We start from the raw sequence: 18,865 nt of genomic DNA, 5'->3' as shown, positions 1-18,865 counted from the left end.
TGTCATTTGATTAATGCATATTTTATATATTTTTGGAGGACTTTGATGTCGGTCCGTACTACCCCCAAACCCCCCCCCCCCACAACTTGGGATATCTGCTTACATCAAAATTATGTTGCGTCGTTAGTTTTGAGTTTTAATTCTCCTTTTTAGGATTCAAGTTTATAATTAAAACTCAATTTATTCCAACCTACACTAAACATACGGTTTTCGAGTGTCATTTCATTTATAATATGCGGGGGACTTTGCCCTCGGCCCGTACTTGGGGGGGCTGCGCCCTCCCAAACTCAACCTCCTGGGATTGTTGCTTACATCAAAATGGTTTAGCGTCGTTAGTGTTAAGTTTTAATTCTCGTTTGTAGGAATATAGTTATTATTTAAAAGTCAATTTATACCAACCTAAGCTAAACATACAGTTTACGAGTGACCTTTGATCAATATGCAGGGGACTTTTCCGTCGGCAAATTAATCCATTTAAAAATTATCCATTTCCGTTATTATACTATGTTAATACGGACAAAGTCGCGGGCAACAGCTATAATATTATAATAATACGTTTTAACGCGAGCGAAGCTGCGGGTAAAAGCTAGTATATTATATACTTACAAATAAAAATACGTGTGGCATTTAGGGACTGCCGCGGTAAAGCGAATTCAAAAATGTATGCATAGCATTTTTTATCAACTTATATACAATAATTATAATTCGCATACGTCTAGTCGCACGTAAACAAACACCGTGGCGAAGTCTGGCAACATCGCACTGATCGGCACAGCGGTGCGGCAACACAGCCGAACCGAAATTTGCCGAGAGCAAAGGACTCGTATCCAGTTCCCATTTAAAAAAAACTTGAGAGGTGTCAAGGGATACCCGGATTGAACGAAGTTCCAGTTTGTTATTTCTTATGTACAAAAAACCTGTTACATAATCTAAAAACACACTGTGCAATGAGAGAGAGAGAGAGAGAGAGAGACAGCCAGAGAAACAAACATATACACATATAGCATTTTTGCTATAGTTGCATTGTAAGCCGTGCAATAAGTGTCGTTAGAACTTTTCGTCTTAATTTTTCTGTCTAGCTCCCTTTCGCAACGCGCGATAAGGAACTTCGTTCCAAAAAGAGGTCTGCCGAACTAAAACACCGTTAGACGAATGTTAGTTGTTTTTGTAACGGAATTTCGTGATTCATTCGCCGCGCTCAAAGCCCGCGATAAAAGCTATGCAATAAGTATTGAAACCATACATAGGCTTGGTTTTGTCTTGGACTGTTACAAGTTACAACTTAGTGCCTTATCACACTGGCGATTAGCGAGTGATTTGAAAGCGACGCGACTGCGCAGCGCACACGCCGCGATTGCGCGACGTGCACGTCGCGACAGCGCAGCGTCGTCGCGGCGTGGCGTGGACGTCATTTTGTACACTCGTCTACACAGATTATTATTATATATAGTAGACTCGTCAAGCGAGTGACGTCAGAATCCATTTTGCTGCTGAGTGTCCAAAACGCCGAAGGCAAGCTGCGTGCACGTCGCGCAATCGCGGCGTCATCGCGGCGTGTGCGCTGCGCAGTCGCGTCGCTTTCAAATCGCTCGCTAATCGCCAGTGTGATAAGGCCCTTACAGTTGAAAAGACGGTTGACAGGTCTGCCATAATATTAAGCATATGTTGTTGTCCATTGTGTAACTTTTTTTATACTAAGGGGAAATCTTTGGGTTGACTACGTTATATTATCATTTTCTTAGAAGTGATAAATACATTACATAAAAATTTGAAAATACATAACTTATACTACAAAAATGTACGGTATAGGAAAAAACTCGCAGCAATGTTTACGTTGTATTTTATGCCTAGGCCGGTATAAATAGTCAGTACTCAAGATGCATCTCGGTCTCAGGACACGGTTCAGGCTCTGTGATTGGTTGGCTGTCAAAATTTGGACCAATCATAGAGCCGAATCGCGTCTTGAGATCGGGTCGCATCTTAAGTACTGACTATTTATACCGGCCCTAGTCTTTCTCATCATATTTTTAAATTATAATATTAATAAAATACGTAAAAGTCCTATTCAGTGCATTTTTTACACCGTTTTGGCAACATTTAAAAAATATAAGCTCTAATCTCCCCGCCAGTGGAATTCGTTAAGCTACTAATTGTTGGCAACACTGTAAAAGCTGCGGCTGAAGCGACAGTCGCATAATTGATAACACTGGCCCCTGCGCGATTATTACGTGTACGCAACTGTCCTTTGTTATTGGGTATAGCAATACACACTTGTTACTCCTCTGACAATGTGCGCTTTTATAATTCGGGACGTCACGTTATCGTGGACGCCGACTTCCACAGTAAAACGTAGGGTACGTTAAAATTAATAGCCTTTTGATTTTACGCACCGCGGACGTTTTGTGCAGTTCAGAAGAGTGTAGACGTCGTGATGTCCTAGGTCTAACGTGCACGTTAAAAATTATCGTCGACGGAAATTTAAAAGCGTCTTCATATTATTATATTTCCATACATTTTACTTCTCTATTTTATCGTTTTTACCGCGGACGTCCACGATATTACTGCCACGTCCAAAATTATAAAAGCGCACAATAATAACGTTCAGTGGTTTAGAGCTTGTGGCTCTTGACTGGACTTCTTAGATTCGATTCCCACGTTAGAAACACAACATTATTGTTCGAATTTTTGATAGCAGGCTCATCACCTGAGTGTCTGACAAGTAAGATGATCCATGAGTCGGATGGACATGTAAAAAGTTGGCCAGCTGCGCCGGATCTCTCGCCAGTCGTGTCGGTTTTCCGTTTGGATAGTTAAAGGAATAGAGAGTGCTCTTGTGTACTGCGCACATAACTATATTATGGGCAATATAAAATACTCCTACATATAGCTGGCCCGGTTTCAATTAGGTTTCAATTAAACCGGCCGCCGGCAACGAAACCAATGAGGGAGTTGTTAGTTACTACTTACTCCTTTGGTATTGAGCAAGCAGGAGGTATATCTTCCCTGTATTATTATAATAGCCCATAGGCTCTTACTTCTTACTAACTAAATACTTCATATTATAGCAGCTATTATGTGGAGTATATTACCAGAAATAACGAGTTTCATTTAATTTTAAAATTAAAATATTTATTTCCATTTAAGGTTAACAAAAACTATCTTCTATATTATATTAATACGTGAGCCAAAAACTTTGTATCCCTTTTGACAAAAAATGGGGAAACGTAGGTGAATGAAATTTTGCACAGTTATAGTTTATATGGTGGAGGAGTGCATCGAGCTAATATTATTTTGAAATTATGCTTTAATCGTAGGTAAATTTAAAAAAAAAATAAAACATTACACACACTACAACACACACACTAGGAAAAATTACAGATTTTTGAGTGACAAGCCTATACATACGAATTATACTCTTTTATTTATGGTTGAAGTCTGTTGACAACAAGGTGACAAATTGGAAATGTATTATAGTTTTTTTTATTGAATCTTAGATACTATAAGACAATGCTTACACGGCCAGTCTGCGATCAGCTGAGTCCCAGAGACAAGAGTTGAAAAAAATTTTATAAAGTCAATATTTTTTTACAAAATGTAGGTAGTAGTCCTAATGTCATTGAAACTAAGGTCGAATTTCGACCATTTGGCGATCTCTAGTACTTCAAAATAGGCGCAGCCTCTTAAAATTAACTAATACCCTAGTAATAAAAAAAAATACACATAGTAATATTATAAACAAGGCGCAAAAATCTAAATTAGCTGTTTTTGTCTGTCATGTGAGTTTTCCAACGTGCCAGTAAAGAGAAGAAATGTTGGTCTATTTTCACGTGTAATTATTATTTTTATCAGTAAGCTTCTATCAAATGGTTTTCAAGACACTACTTACCCCTTTTGTTAATAATATAAAATCCATAGGTAAGTATTATGATAATGAATAGCTTTTGTCACAGGCTATGAGCGCGGCGACGGTAACGAAAATAACCTAACACCCTCCACTCCGACCGGCACAACGGCGTTGCCAGACATCAGCACGGTGTTTGTGTGCATGTGACTATACGTATGCTAAATATAATATTGCATATTAAGCTTTACCACGGCAGTCTCCGAAAGCCACGCTTATTTTCTTTACGTGATAGCTCCTCATAGAACCTCGCAAATAAAAATAAAACCGAATCTACTGGATAGCTCATAGCATTTATTTTACTCGCTGTTACTGCATACACTTATCATCCTAATAGGCTACAATTATTTACATTCTTAAATCTTTTTCGTATCTCCCCTAATTGGTGAGATATATTTTCCTTTCTAGATTTTCCCTAAGAAACAGACAATATTATTAAATAGACACCATGCAGCTACCTACTAACTACTGCACCTGATTTTAGTATTATTTGCTACATTATTTGTCAGTTTACTTAATACAATAAAATATATTAACAATTATCGTTGGTGTTAACAACGTCATGCATTAATTTGTAATCTAGGTACATAAGTAATCTATAATATAAAAATGTGTCGCTGAATGTGTTGCTAAGCGCAAAACTCGAGAACGGTTGGACCGATTTCGCTAATTCTTTTTTTAAAATATTCCTTGAAGTACGAGGATGGTTCTTACGGAGAGAAAAATTCTAAAAAAAAATAAATTTCCTGAAAAAGTCTAAAAACAACACTTTTCTATACTCCCATACAAAAGTTAAAGAATCGACTGTTAGGCGATACGAAGTTCGCCGGGTCAGCTAGTTGAATATAATAATAATTAATACGTTACAAAATAGAAATAAAGTAATTTACAAGAAATCACGACTATTAACCTAATTAATTAGAAACTGACCAGGTCACCAGCTCTGATGGGTACCAGAGTCAGTCAAATAATTATGGATAAAACTCCTTTTTTAGGGTTCCGCAGTCAACAATGTCTGTCCGTTTGTCTGTCCGCGGTTTTGCCCAGATACTATAATTGTACCTACAAAGCTGTAATTCGGCATGAATGCACTTATTAATGATGCTGACAAAATGGTAAGTACTAAGTACTATCACAGAGGTTGATTCCTATGCAAATCGGGGACCTAAGTAGTTTGGTTGCGTTACGTCAAACCCAGCTGACAGATCACAATTAACATTGAATTGACATATTCGACCAAATAACGTTTGTCTGTCAATTGCATAGGAATCAACTTCCTCGATGGTACATAAAATCTTTAAAAAAATATAATAAGTATAATATTGGTACGTCCCCTACACATCAAGCGGGGATGAAAATATTTTTTCGCGTCCACCCGACCGTGTGGGAATATTATGTTGTTGGAATATGGAAAAAATCACGGAAGTAGGAAATATTATGCTGAATTTAAAAGAAAAATGATCACGGCTTAAGACTTCAAGTAATAATTGAGCAGGTAATAGCCGATCACAATGATATTCTATGTTACTAACGTAACTAGATTGGAAGTTTACGGTAGCAACGCGTTGCCACTTCGAAGATGCCTGCAGGCATATCTCACATACATAATGACATAACGAATATATGACTTGACATTGTCTTTTGAACAAAAAAGTGGTTACGCATTTCTGAGAATCTTTTGTAAGACATTGCTACTCTAGTATTTTAGAAACTCATTGGCCGATCAACTAAAAAAAAATGTATTCGGAGAAGTATAAAGGAACTTTTCGTTCTAATTCCTTTGAACGAAACTGAGATGATGTTAGTTAAAGTGTTAAACACGTTATAAATGTACATTAATTATTGAAAATACAAAAATTATCAAAAACTAACGGTACCTACCGTACTACGGAACCCTTTACCTATTGATTATAATAATTTTTGCATTAACTTAAGAAACTATGATTATTGCCAATCCCACCAACTGATAAATGCTAATCAACGACGAACTTTACAAGTTATATTAAGGATAATAAAATTACCTATTAACTTTCCCTAAAAAGTTAGATATTATTAAAGTTAACCTAATATTTAGGTTTATTAGCTTTATTGTCATTTGCCATAAGAATAATAAAAACATTATGCTACTGACAGCTTGTATGTAATATTTTGTCAACTGCGAGCTGGGAGTTTTGATGGGAATATGAAAGATTTATGTTGTGTTTTTGTATTATTTTCCTAAAATTGTGTTATTTCGGTTTTCAATGGGTAATGTTGGTAGAATATTAACCATTAAATATTCGATGTCGTGCACAAGTGTGGGCAAGCGATACAACATTAAGAAACATGCCATTTTGTATGGCTTATAATTAACTGATCACCAGAAATAGTAACATTTCACAGACAAAAATAGTAAACGATCACCAAAATACAGACCACCATTTTAATGTAAAATGATATCCAAAGATTTAAACATCTTTAAACCAAAAATAGTAAATGATCACCAAAATAAGTAAATGATCACCAACATTATACAAAAACACAACTTTAGGTCTAATTTTGTTCTATAACGGTACGGAACCCTCTATGTCCGACTCACACTTGGCCGACTATTTTGTTATTAATATGCTTACATGTTTTGTCAATCGTAGTAATTTATTTGGACAGAAATATCGCATTGGTTTGCTCACAAGGATTTGGTGATCATTTACTATATTTGGTGATCATTTACTATATTTAGTGATCATTTACTATATTTGGTGATCATTTACTATATTTGGTGATCATTTACTATATTTGGTGATCATTTACTTTATTTGGTGACCATTTACTATATTTGGTGTTCGATTACAATTTGAAGTTTTGTCATGACTAAAATAGCTGGTAGTATTCCAATTTTAGACTATTTTTTTGGTGTTAATCATCTTTTTTAGGTAAACAAGTTTAGGGTATCAGTGCATTTTTTGGTGGTCATTATATTTGTTCCCATTTTGTATTCCCTCTAAATTAAACTCCATCGAAAGTTTTAGTAAAGGGTCTACCACTTTACTAAAACAATTGACTTGACTCGTTGACTTTACTGACTACATTTTTAGACTTTTACTAGACTTTCAACTTGACGATCATCTTGAAAAACGACTTTAAAATTTTGTAACTTTACACGAAAAATTTTTTTCCCTCCATATTTTACTTGACGCTGGCCATGGTTAAAAAGTCGAGCGCCATATTATGAAAAAAAAACTGTCAGCTGTCAAATGTCAGCTGTCACAACAAAGCGGTGATGTTTGCTGATTGCTCGCTAAGCGTTTTTATCACAGTTTTTAATTTTTATTGTTGTGATTGGAAATTATTATCAAAAATTGATATTATTACAGTGAAATGGATGTAAATATTATAAAGAAATTTACGTGTCGAGTTTGCCTCGAAAGAAAATTGGATGAAATAGCTGTATCGTTAGCGGGAAATGAAGCTATGTTAACATTATATCAATATTGTACGGATATTGTTGTAAGACCTGTACTTAATTTAAACATAATTATAATATATATAATATAATAGACGTTTCCTGGGATGGCATACTCCAAAAACAAATTTCTCCGGGAACGGTGTTCTGCCTATCAATGTCTAGCCAAAAAGAAACCTATGCGCTTGTCCCTGGCATAATCTAGAATGTTTGTGCCAACCTTTGTCGGTCTAGTAGTTACGGAACTTATCTTATAAGTAACTACCAAATACCCCCTCTTTGTAATATAACCTGTAACAAAAGTGAATAAACTATGTAGGTACCGTATGTTATGTAATTTGTTATTAGTGTGTACATTTACAGGTTGACATGACTATTCCACCTCTAAGAGTGTACAACGAGTGTGTAGAAAAAATGGAGAACTTTGCGAAATTTAAACTAAAGTGTATAAAATCTGAAATTTATTGGAAGAATGCTATTAACAAAGTGAGTTTTTACATACCTATGTTATCTCCATCTAAGTATTACAATTAATATCAAGTTAATTTAAATAATTGAGGGTACAATAATTGGGGTCATTAATAGGTGTGGCTCGTATGTTATTCCTTGTTTTTTATTAAAACCAGCATCTCAGGATAGTCGACAAATGGAACTCGAGAACATCTTGCTCTTGAGTTCCCATGTGCCCTTTACACACTGATTAATTTATAGTGTACCTCCAAAAATTTTAATTTTCCGAGTTGTACTTTGAATGCAAAAAGTTTGCAGAATATGCCTGCAATTATAGGTTACCTGATAATAAAGCTAAACTTATCTATTTTATTTTTATATTCAATATTACCTTACAAAATATGTAATTTTTCGATATTATTGAAAAATTATATTTATTTGCAAATAAGAATTAGTTTAAACATATCAAGATTAGCCTAATGTATAAAATATTTAACTTTTGAAAGTATTGCTCAGAGTGTATACAATGAAGACAAGTCTGACAGAGACACTGCGGAAACAGACTTAGTTCACATTACTATAAAGGAGGAGGGCAATGAAAATGATTATCCTGAATGTGAATCTTCACTGCTACATAATAGTACAAAGCAAATAGAAAGTTCCAGAAGTGAAATAACATTGGATCATAAACAAAAATCACATGAATGTACCACTTGCAAGCGAAAATTTAGTAAGTAATTAATTATATAATTATTTATAAATGTAACTAAATTAAATTAGAGAACAAATATTCAAGAAAATTATTTAAAAAAGCATTTTATAGACCTGCTACTGATACAATGACATTTATTGGTTTTGTTCCTGTATTTGAGCATAAAGAGCGTTTTTTCAGATTTTATATTTTCTCATTTTAGCAATAGAATGGTAAAGTTACTCTTATGTACAGTAATTCACGTCTAGAAGCCATGAACATCTTGATGAAAATACTCTATTGGAGGACAAAACCATTATATTTTCGTGTCGTATTTTTGGTTACAATATAAAAATCTTTTATCACTAAAGCTAAAAAAGTACAAAAGTATGCTTTAGAAATGAAATATCAATTGACCGCTGCGGTCTTTCTAGGTAGGTCACTAGGTAGGTTGTTATTTAAAACTTATAATTATTGAGCAATCATTAAAAACACGTTATGGGTCGTTCTATTTTTTCGGTCTCATTTGGCTATTTTTGTAGAATCAATTTTTTTTAAGATATTACGACAAAATTTTGTATTTAGGCTTGTGTAACGTATACTTACTCTGATTTCTGAATTGCCTTAGTCTGCTATTTATATTTACGATATAAATAGATGGATGGTAATGATGCAACAGACGGAAATGAAAATCGATAAGATGGAAATTTAAAGGATTGGATGGAAATGACAAATAGTTATATATGGAAGCGAAAAAAGTTAAGGAATTTCATGTTAGATAATTTATGAGTAATAAAACCAGTGTCAGTTATTGAAATCTCCTCTACTAAAATAATTGACAAAAACATAAGACTTTTGTTTAAAAAATAGGAAACAAGTCAGACATTATTATTTTATTTAAATAAAATGCAACCAATCTTTAGTTCTACTATAGTATGATCGTATACAATCAACATTCCATATACTTTACCCAACTTACTAGAGTTTTTAAGGAAAACACTATTTTAAGAAATAGTTTCACAAATCGCAGTTCTATGCAATTTAGCGCCAACTAGTTTAGTAAACTTTAGTAAACTCTTGAAAATAATATCCCAATTTGTTACACACCACTTTATACATTAACAGGCATTAGAGATAGTGATGTTGAGCAACAAAAATATGTAATATGTTCCTTTAACTAATGAAATCTTAAATTCTTAAAAAACAGTTTTAAATCTTAAATATTATTTTTAATCACTTAAAGTACTAGCTAGATTAGTACTACATGGATAGGTACTTGTTAAAAGGAAAATATAGAGGGTTATCCGTATGTTACTAAAAATACTAGTCATTTCAAAATAATCACATATTTAGTTTCATTATGAGATTAACATGAATAATACTATTCGAAGATATATTTTCCATATTTATTTGTCAGAAATGTGTACTCGTCGGTTCATTGAAGGCTCCAGAAGCATATGTTTGACAGGGCGTAAATCTACAATATCTATATAGAGTTCCACAATCCACAAGCTAGGTAAAAATCTTTTGTTTTGAACGTCAGTGACTTCTCCTAAGTAAATATTGTATCAGACGTAATTAACCCCCCCTTTTCTATCTAATGGCAGATAACAGTGATGAGACAGACAACGAACCCCCAAAATAGAACCATTCAAGTGAACCAACTGATGATGAAGCAATCCATTCTCTGTGTTTATGAGAATAGCGGTAAGTTGGTACAGAATGACTCGCAGCAAGAAACATTAAAATGGAATGTAATATATAGATAGGATTTGGACAAAATCTGTTATAAAATACTAAATAATACCAAAAAAATCGGAAAATTGGTTTAAAAATCGGAAGTTATGGATGGGAATGAAGTGGATGGAAATGAAGTTTTGGCATTTAATTCAAATTTTTGTTGCATTCTTATATTTTTCCAAAGCCCTGCAACATATCTTTAGAAGATATTTCAATAGCCTTTATCATAATGCATTATAAAAATCACTAGCAACAAAAGTCATTTAAATAGGCAATGGATGGTAATGAAGGCTTACCCGTGACAAAACGAGAATTTGCAACTAAAAATTAAATTTTCTCCGAGAAACAATGCGCACATCTTATCTCGCCTTTAATGTAGGTATGGCAGACATGGGCGTGGGGGTTCCTAAACATGTTTGCACGTAGATCTACAGATGCAGATTTGGTCAAAAACATAAAAACCATTTGCTCGGAACGATATGAAAAATTTCGCATGACAAAATTAAAACCTACGTTCTCTCAATGTTGCACATGCACGAGTTCATTCTTATGTTTAAAATGGTTAATATGAGTATTTAAGCTAATGTTTCAGTACAAAACATGATAAGATTAATTACGAAAACTCTAAAAAAATTGTGTCTAAGCTTAGCAATCTGGGAACGTATGAGCGTTGGAAATGAAATTTTGGCTATTTGATGTTTAATATCTTTTTGATTAATTATCTTACGGTAATACACAATACGTGGCAAAGTAGAACACTACAGACTTAACATTTTAAAAGTATTTGATCGAAAAAATTCATTTCGTAAATATCAAATTTTGACCCCGAAAGCAAATGGGACCGAAAAAATAGAACCACCCTTATCACAATTTAAACAATCGAAAATTATTAAATGTCACGAGAGGAAAACGATTTTCACGCAACGGTAACAAAAATATCGCAAATTAAAAATGAAAATGCGGTCATTTGACTGCTCCGGTCTTTCTAGTGTTAAAGCATTGAACCTATTAAAGTTGGTATGTGGATACTCTGAGAAAGGACATGGAATAGTCTTTATCACGAAAAAAAGTCACGTGTTCTGCTTAATAAATTCACTAAGGGTGCGTTCAGACGTACGCGTTTTTCACAAAACGATTTAATAATAAACTATTTTTAAAGTAAAAACTTGTAAAATTCCAAAAGAAACAAATTCGAAGTATTATGTAGGAGCTAGTATAGTGGAGCCTGATAAAAAATACCCAGAAACGCCCCTTAACAAAATGTTAGCATCTAGTAAAAAATCATTTTTTTTACTCTGATAGTATCCATCTTGTTTCGTTTATAGCGTCCACGGCGATATTTCATGCATGCACAATGGGCAGTATGTCAATCGTGACGGTGTCGTTATTGGGTCACATTGTTCCGACTCGCCCGTTGTCTCGCTTTTGTGAAGTTCATCTAGATATACAAATTGTTATGGACTCACCCTTTCAATATTAGTTTTGATTCATGGCAATTTTATTTCATGTTATTTTTATTTAATTGGTAGGTTTATGTTTTTCGAGTGTATTTTTGGCACGTCTAGACTCTAGAGCCTAAACCTTTTGTCATTAGATTTAAGCCCCAATTTCACCAACGACTGTACCAACGAAAGAGAAGACATGACATTTTAACAAGCTGTTAACACTAACAGACGGTGAAATTGTGGTAATCTTGTCATTAGGTTCATTTTGATTGTGTATCTTGTAATAAAATTATTGCTTTTTCAGAATATTCTAAATGTTTCATTAATCACAAATGCTTAAATAAAAAGTTGGGTAGCAATGAGACAAATATTGATATTCAAGAAAATAAGAAAGGAGACCAAATAATAAAGGTCGCACCCAGTCCAATACTACAAGATACAACTAAGAAAGAAGTAGAAAACACTTGTGGTAAATATAACTATCTCAAAAAAAAAAAAAAAAAGCTACAAATAGATAATAAAAACTTAGTAAAAAGATTTTATGTTTTTTGTAGGGTTGTGCGACTTATGTTTTAATAATAAGGTAGAACTAAGGGACCATCTCAACAAGCACTCTGAAAATAATTTATTCAAATGTGAAATATGTGGATATAATGGACCAGACGCCGCTAAAATGATTTCTCACAGGTACATGATTTATATTATTCAAGTGATAGGCTTCTTTAGCGACGTGTTTTTTTTTGTTAAAACTAAAAAATAAACTCGCCTGAAGACAGTGACCTGGTCGAAAATTCATAAGACGGAGGAGGCTGCCGGCGCGACGCAGGAGAGGCAGTTATATCCCACTTTTTCTACCGCGCGGCAAACATTTATGCCCAGTTATTTCACTTGTGTCGACATTCTGGAAGTGCAACCCATTTTTTATTAGGGTTCCGTAGACAAATGGCAAAAAACGGAACCTCTGGAGGAGTTCTGTCTGTCTGTCCGTCCGTATGTCACAGCCACTTTTCTCCGAAACTATAACAGCTACAGTATTGAAACTTGGTAAGTAGATGTAGTCTATGAACCGCATTAATATTTCGATACAAAAATGGAAAAAATATTAAAAATTTTAGGGGTCCCCATAGGCAGAACTGAAACAAAAAAAAATCATCTAACCTGTGGGGTATCTATGGATAGGTCTTCAAAAATCATATTGAGGTTTCAATCATCATTTTTTTCTAATCTGAATAGTTTGCGAGATAGACTCTTCCAAAGTGGTAAAATGTGTCCCCCCCCCTCTAACTTCTGGAGTAGGGGCATGATAATTCTAAAAAAAATATATATGATGTACATTACTATAAAAACTACTAACGAAAATTAGTTTGAACGAGATCTAGCAAGTAGTTTTTTTATACGTCATAAATAGTAAACCTTAATTTAACTTTCATTAAATCAACTGAAATATAAAAATAAATAAAAAACCTTCATAGAAATAAACCTTATTGCTGCTGCGGAACCCTTCATGGGCGAGTCCAACTCGCACCTGGCTGGTTTTATTTTTAGTTAGTGTCTCAAATTAAAAATGTGTGCAGGTTTACTCACATCAGCCAGCACGTTTGGTGTCACATATGCAATCGGCGTATGAAATCTGCCAAGATGCTGGAGTACCACTATAGATCGGTGCACCTGCAGAAACCTGGCCAGTGTCCGTACTGCGGTAGAGACTGCAAGAACTACCATAGCTGGCGAAAACATGACAGGCTGCATACCGTGAAGAAGATGTTTGTTTGTGATCTTTGTGATAGAAGGTAAGTGTTTTGTGTTTATTTATAGGCTGCTCAAGTTTAAGATTGGTCGTGAAATAGTCGGGGAACCCGACAAGGCGCATCGTGTTCGGTTTTAGGTCTCTTTGGTGGGGTTAGGAATGAGCGGGGCGTGCACGGACTCTTGCTATTAGTGATACAGTACTTAGACTGGACTTTATTAGTAGATAGCGATCAGAGGGTGACATTATTGTTAGTTATTGTACGTTGTTGGTAAGATATTGTCCCCTCCAGTTTTACTAAGCGATCTTGAAGTTGTCCGCGTCTTGTACCACAATAGACAAATTACCCAGGTTCTGGTGCCAGGGGGGGGCAAATCACCCAGGTTCTGGGCCAGGGGGGGGGGGCAAATCAGATTTTTCATAAGCTAGGTGTTTATAAAGAATAAAAAATTAATAACTTTTAGTTGTAAAAATATTGTATTGCAAACAAATGGCAAAAATTCGTTCTTAATTTTAAATTTTTATACATAAAAGTACTAGATAATATACTTAGTAGGAACGTCAACATGATCCAGGGGGGGCAGCTGCCCCCCCCCCCCCCCCCCCCTCGGTACGCCCATGACCAGTAGTTCGACTGCAAAGAAACGGACAGGTTTCAATATCTGTCAAATTCGTCGGGTTTCACTAGGATTATGAACAGAATGTGCCTCGCGCTGGCTGATATAATTTATTTTTAAATATTTAAAATAAAGATTTCAAAATTGGACTCTGACAATTTTAATCGCATGTGTCAAAACACAAACAACAATACGACCAAAGAGGAACACGTCCAGCGAATATTATGTCATAGTTTTGAATTCGTAGGTAACAAGTTAACAACCCTAGCGACGATTTTCGTCATAATACGTCAAATTTAAAAATTTCAACATCATTTCTAAGTCGGCATACTCTACAATTCTGTCTACTCTGCTTGTACTATCAGAGAACTTTGAGTTTCATTCATAGGCAGATGACCTGCGTAATTTGGTCACGTTATGTCAAACCTATCCGAAAGATCAGAGCTAACATTGAATCGACATAATCCGACCAATTGACGTAGATCCGTCAACTGTCTATGAAACAATTTCTTCGATGGTACCTTTGATCCCTATGTGTCATTTTGGGAGATTTTTGAGACGGGTAAAAACCACAGCGACGCTACAGTTACTTGTTCTTCAGCTAAAACGTATTTTATTGTTTTGCCCTCAGAGTACAACTTTTTTCCGAAAATAAAGCGAAGTGACGCGACACTTCCAGTCCCGTAGAATTAGAGCCAGCTGTGTTGCGTAGATCCGTTTAGGGCTGGTTTCAGCACTGGGCGAGATTTCTTCGGCGCCCAGGGTGCAGCGGGGCTAAAATGGTCGCTTTGAAGAATCATGATATTAATCATAATATGATTCATTTTTCTAAAATCGCAAAATGCAACTCTGCTTGCAATTCATTTCTGTATTTTTGTACTGATTTGTCATTTTGACAGTTTTGACAATTCATTTGCTGAATTGATTGAGAGGAATTGCTAAATGTGACCATTTTAGCCCCGCTGGTAGTGCTGAAAAAATTGGCACCCCTATTGTTTGTCTTCAGCACCCCTTTTATCTGGCGCCCTGGGCGGTCACCCAGCGTCGCCCACCCTAACGCCGCTACTGAATCCGTTATCGCGTAAAGCGGTTGGGCTTGGGCTACAGCAAAATATTTCTTGCAGATTTTTATACAAAAACCAAATTGTGGCTCACATGATCGACCATTCGGATGTAAGGGAGTACATCTGCGAGGCTTGTGGGAAGGGGTTCAAACGTCCGGCCACCTTACGAGTAAGTAGCTGTGCTCTAGTAACTGCGTAAAATGCTATTTAATAGCTACCTAGAAGCCGAGCTTTGTGAAGGCTCGCATCGTCACACCTTGACTCGCTGATGATGACACATCTACATTCTACATATAAATAAAATTTTCTATGCTACAGCACAAATCAATAGGCGTGATAGTTTCCGTTAAGTGTACCACATAATGTTCAGATTGTGGGATATACTAGTGCTCGCTTCGCTCGTCCTGATCATATTATTTTTAACACGCTTTTATAAGCTTAATAGGCTGTATGTATGTAACGGAATCTTTAAGCACGATTTTTGCCTAACTCCAGTTGTCTAATTAATTCTAAACTGCAAACGTAATGAAATTTTAAAAGCCTGCGGCGCACATACAGTTTGCATGGCCGCGCCATGCAAACTGTATGTGCGCCGCAGACTCGATCACACAAAAAGTGTGCCGTCTGCGATCTCCCTTACGGTGTTTACACTAACATCTTGCCGATTTTTAATAATTAAATTATTATCGGCTTATTAAATTTTTAATAAGCCGATAATAATGCCGATTTTTCAATAAATCGGCATTATTTTAGATGCACATGGAAAGCGTCCACAAGCCAAACAAGCCGGTAACTTGCGACCATTGCAACAGAAGGTTCAAGAACGAAAACAAATTAAGTTTGCATTTAAAGAGATTGCACGACGAAAAACCTTACCAATGTCCGATTTGCTTAAAAAGGTATCGCTTAGAGTGCTACCTGAGGTATCACATGTTCTGGCATACGGGAGAGAAGCCGCATGTATGCGAAATATGCGGCTTGAAGTATAAACAGAGGGCGCATTTGAACGTGCATATGCGGAAACATACAGGCGAGCGACCGCATAAGTGCAATATATGCGGGAAAGAGTTTGCGACGCCTCAGCAAGCGAAAAGGCATACAAACGTCCACAGTAGCCTTCCGCAGCATATGAGTAAGGGAGAGAGCAAGAGGTAACAGTCAACAGAGTTTAAAAGTGACAGAAGTATGACGCTGATTTGACCAGTGTAGAATAGTCAGGAGAAGCTATGTCCACACCGTGCACTTTCATCTTCAACAGTCAACTATTTTTATTGGCACCTTTATTTTTTTTAAAGATTTCAATACCTATTTTCATATGAAGGCACCACTGCAATAATGATGAATGTCCTAAGTTGTTAGTTTTGAGATAATTGGGTTTTTAAATTTAGAGCGGTATAACAAAACTTGGAATTAAAGATTATTTTGAGGTAAACGCCTATGACGTTGAGCGTTTTAGTCGTGTAGCCGAAATATCTCGTTAAGATTTCAATTTTTTTGGACGTCATTATTATTACAGTGGACCCTTCATATAAGCAGAAAACACCTTTTAGGAAATGGTTTTTGTACTATATTGTATGCACATTTAATTTTTATGGTTCCGTACCCAAAGCGTAAAAACGGGAGCCTATTACTAAGACTTCGATGTTTGTCCGTCTGTCTGTACATCTATCTGTCTCCAGGCTGTATCTCACAACCGCTATAACAACAATTAATAATAAAAACAAAATAAATTAAAATATTTATAATAAAAGCTCTTGAAATGTTAACAAAATATTTAGTTGTATTTATACTTTAATAATTGATGGCAAAATTAAAATAAACTAAAAAATTAAGGCGGGCTCCCATACAAAAATACAATTTTTTGGCTATTTTTACTCTATAATGGTACGGAACTCTTCGCGCGCGTGTCCAACTCGCACTTAGCCGATTATTTTTCACAACGGACAGTAAATGTTTTGATTATTCCTGGATGTTAATTTTTTACTTCTCTGTTTGGTTTGTGTATCAAAATATTAAAAAATATATAAATTATATTAAATAGACTTTTTGTATTTTCATTAAAACAACCTATCTAACTAGATGTTATTATTATTTATAGTATATTAAAAAACGTTTAATTGATCAGTTACTTGAATAAACTTCTTATTTAAACTCTAATTATTAAAATTTAGAATATATATGTTTATCAAAGCCTCAAATGTGGTTAAGACAATTTTATAAGAAAATTAGACACTGAACTGTGAATGTAATTGAAATGAAATAGAACTTAATAGCTGTCTTCTTAAAGATGAAGTAGAGTAATTTAGATCGTCCTGCCCTTGGGTTAAGCCAGCCTTATGAAGTTCAGGCCCAAGGTGACAGGGCACAGGCAAAGGGCGGTTATTAATTATGAACTGTATCGGAAAAGGTCTAATAATAACTTAGGTTAAAAACGTTATCTATATATATATAAATGGATTTTCAATTGTGTTAGTAACGCTAAAACTCGAAAACGGCTTAACGGATTGGGCTAAATTTAGTCTTAAAATATTCGTAGAAGTCGTGGGAAGGTTTTAAAGTGACACGAAGTTCACCGGGACAGCTAGTAATGTTATAATTTAGGTTGTGTTCAAATTCGCGTGAGTGTGGCTGTGACCGAAAGAACATCGCTGGAAAAGAGGTTTTTTCTTTTCTTTTTTATTTTTAGAATCTACACCAAATGGCGCGACGATAGACACTTCTAGATTTTCTATTGGTACTAATTTCAGATCAGTGGGGATGATCTGAAATTAGTTGCAGGATACCGTCACTAACATCATATTGGTTGTATTTTTAAAAAAATATCAGTGTACTGTCAAGTGTGGCATAAATCAAAATACCTTATCATAAAACTTAATAAAACTGTATGTATTTATCCATTTCCATATATTTCTATGTTGTTTTATGCTTCGTTTCTCCACCACCACTTTGTTTTGTTACACCCTGTATATTAATTTATATTACGGTCTATAGACGCCGTTAGAGGTTTGGGAAACACGTATTAAGTACTATCATAATTTACAATACCGCTACTAGAATTACCATTCACCGGCGACTAAGGGCCGGGACACAAAAACACGACGCGACGTCGTTTCACAATGCGACGTCGTGTCGTGGGAATGTACAACGCGCGTCGTAAAAAATTACGACACGACATCGTACGAGTACGACGTCGTGTCGTAGAAACTCACGTAGAAATTCAATGATAAGTTTCTACGACGCGGCGTCGTACGATGTCGTGTCGTAGTTTTTTACGACGCGCGTTGTACATTCCCACGACACGATGTAGCATCGTGAAACGACGTCGCGTCGTGGTACGATACGACGTCGTGCTTTTGTGTCCCGACTCCCGGGCCCCGGCCCTTACCAGCTGATTTAAAAAGTGATGTCTCAGTGTCATTCCATTCGCTTATAATCGATATCGATAACGAATCTATAGGTACTTTTGACATGCTGTGGAATCGATTAAAAATCGAAGCGGAGTTTTTTTAATATATCGACGTGAGTAGAAATCGATTACGGTGATTATGGAGCTCGCCGGCGAAATGGGGCAGATAGGGTTAATTGGCCGCTTGTAACTCATCAGCGACGACATCAGCTGCGATTTTTACAACTACCCACCGAAGTTCAATGCACGAGATTGAACATTTTTAACACGCTTCTATAAGCTTGGACTGTATGTATGTAACGGAACCTTTGAGCATGATTTTTACCTATCTCCATTAGTCTAAATAATTTGAAACTTTGCAT

General features: G+C 35.5%; 1 protein-coding gene across 2 annotated transcripts; it reads left to right on the top strand.

The window, feature by feature from the left end:
- Positions 1–7,168: 7,168 nt before the first annotated feature.
- LOC121739866 (zinc finger protein 664-like) lies at positions 7,169–16,333 on the top strand. 2 transcript variants are annotated; one of them, XM_042132455.1, is made up of 8 exons: positions 7,169–7,387; positions 7,707–7,829; positions 8,310–8,523; positions 11,974–12,138; positions 12,224–12,356; positions 13,244–13,459; positions 15,158–15,266; positions 15,851–16,333. In XM_042132455.1, the coding sequence occupies exons 1-8, from the start codon at positions 7,259–7,261 to the stop codon at positions 16,250–16,252; spliced, it is 1,491 nt and encodes a 496-aa protein (XP_041988389.1). In that variant the 5' UTR covers positions 7,169–7,258; the 3' UTR covers positions 16,253–16,333. The 2 variants fall into 2 exon arrangements, with proteins under 2 accessions (XP_041988389.1, XP_041988390.1); XM_042132456.1 differs by having other exon boundaries at positions 7,308–7,373.
- Positions 16,334–18,865: the final 2,532 nt, after the last annotated feature.

The sequence above is a fragment of the Aricia agestis genome, chromosome 2 (genome assembly GCF_905147365.1).
Source record: "Aricia agestis chromosome 2, ilAriAges1.1, whole genome shotgun sequence".
Taxonomy (NCBI): Eukaryota; Metazoa; Arthropoda; class Insecta; order Lepidoptera; family Lycaenidae; genus Aricia; species Aricia agestis.
This window is presented reverse-complemented; position numbering and strand designations above follow the sequence as displayed.

Excerpts from the sequence above, each read along its gene's own strand:
- LOC121739866 (XM_042132455.1), top strand. The coding sequence starts at position 7,259 with ATGGATGTAAATATTATAAAGAAATTTACGTGTCGAGTTTGCCTCGAA. Across the intron at positions 7,830-8,309 it reads GGAAGAATGCTATTAACAAA|AGTGTATACAATGAAGACAA; the intron begins GTGAGTTTTTAC and ends AGTATTGCTCAG. Across the intron at positions 13,460-15,157 it reads TGTGATCTTTGTGATAGAAG|ATTTTTATACAAAAACCAAA; the intron begins GTAAGTGTTTTG and ends TATTTCTTGCAG.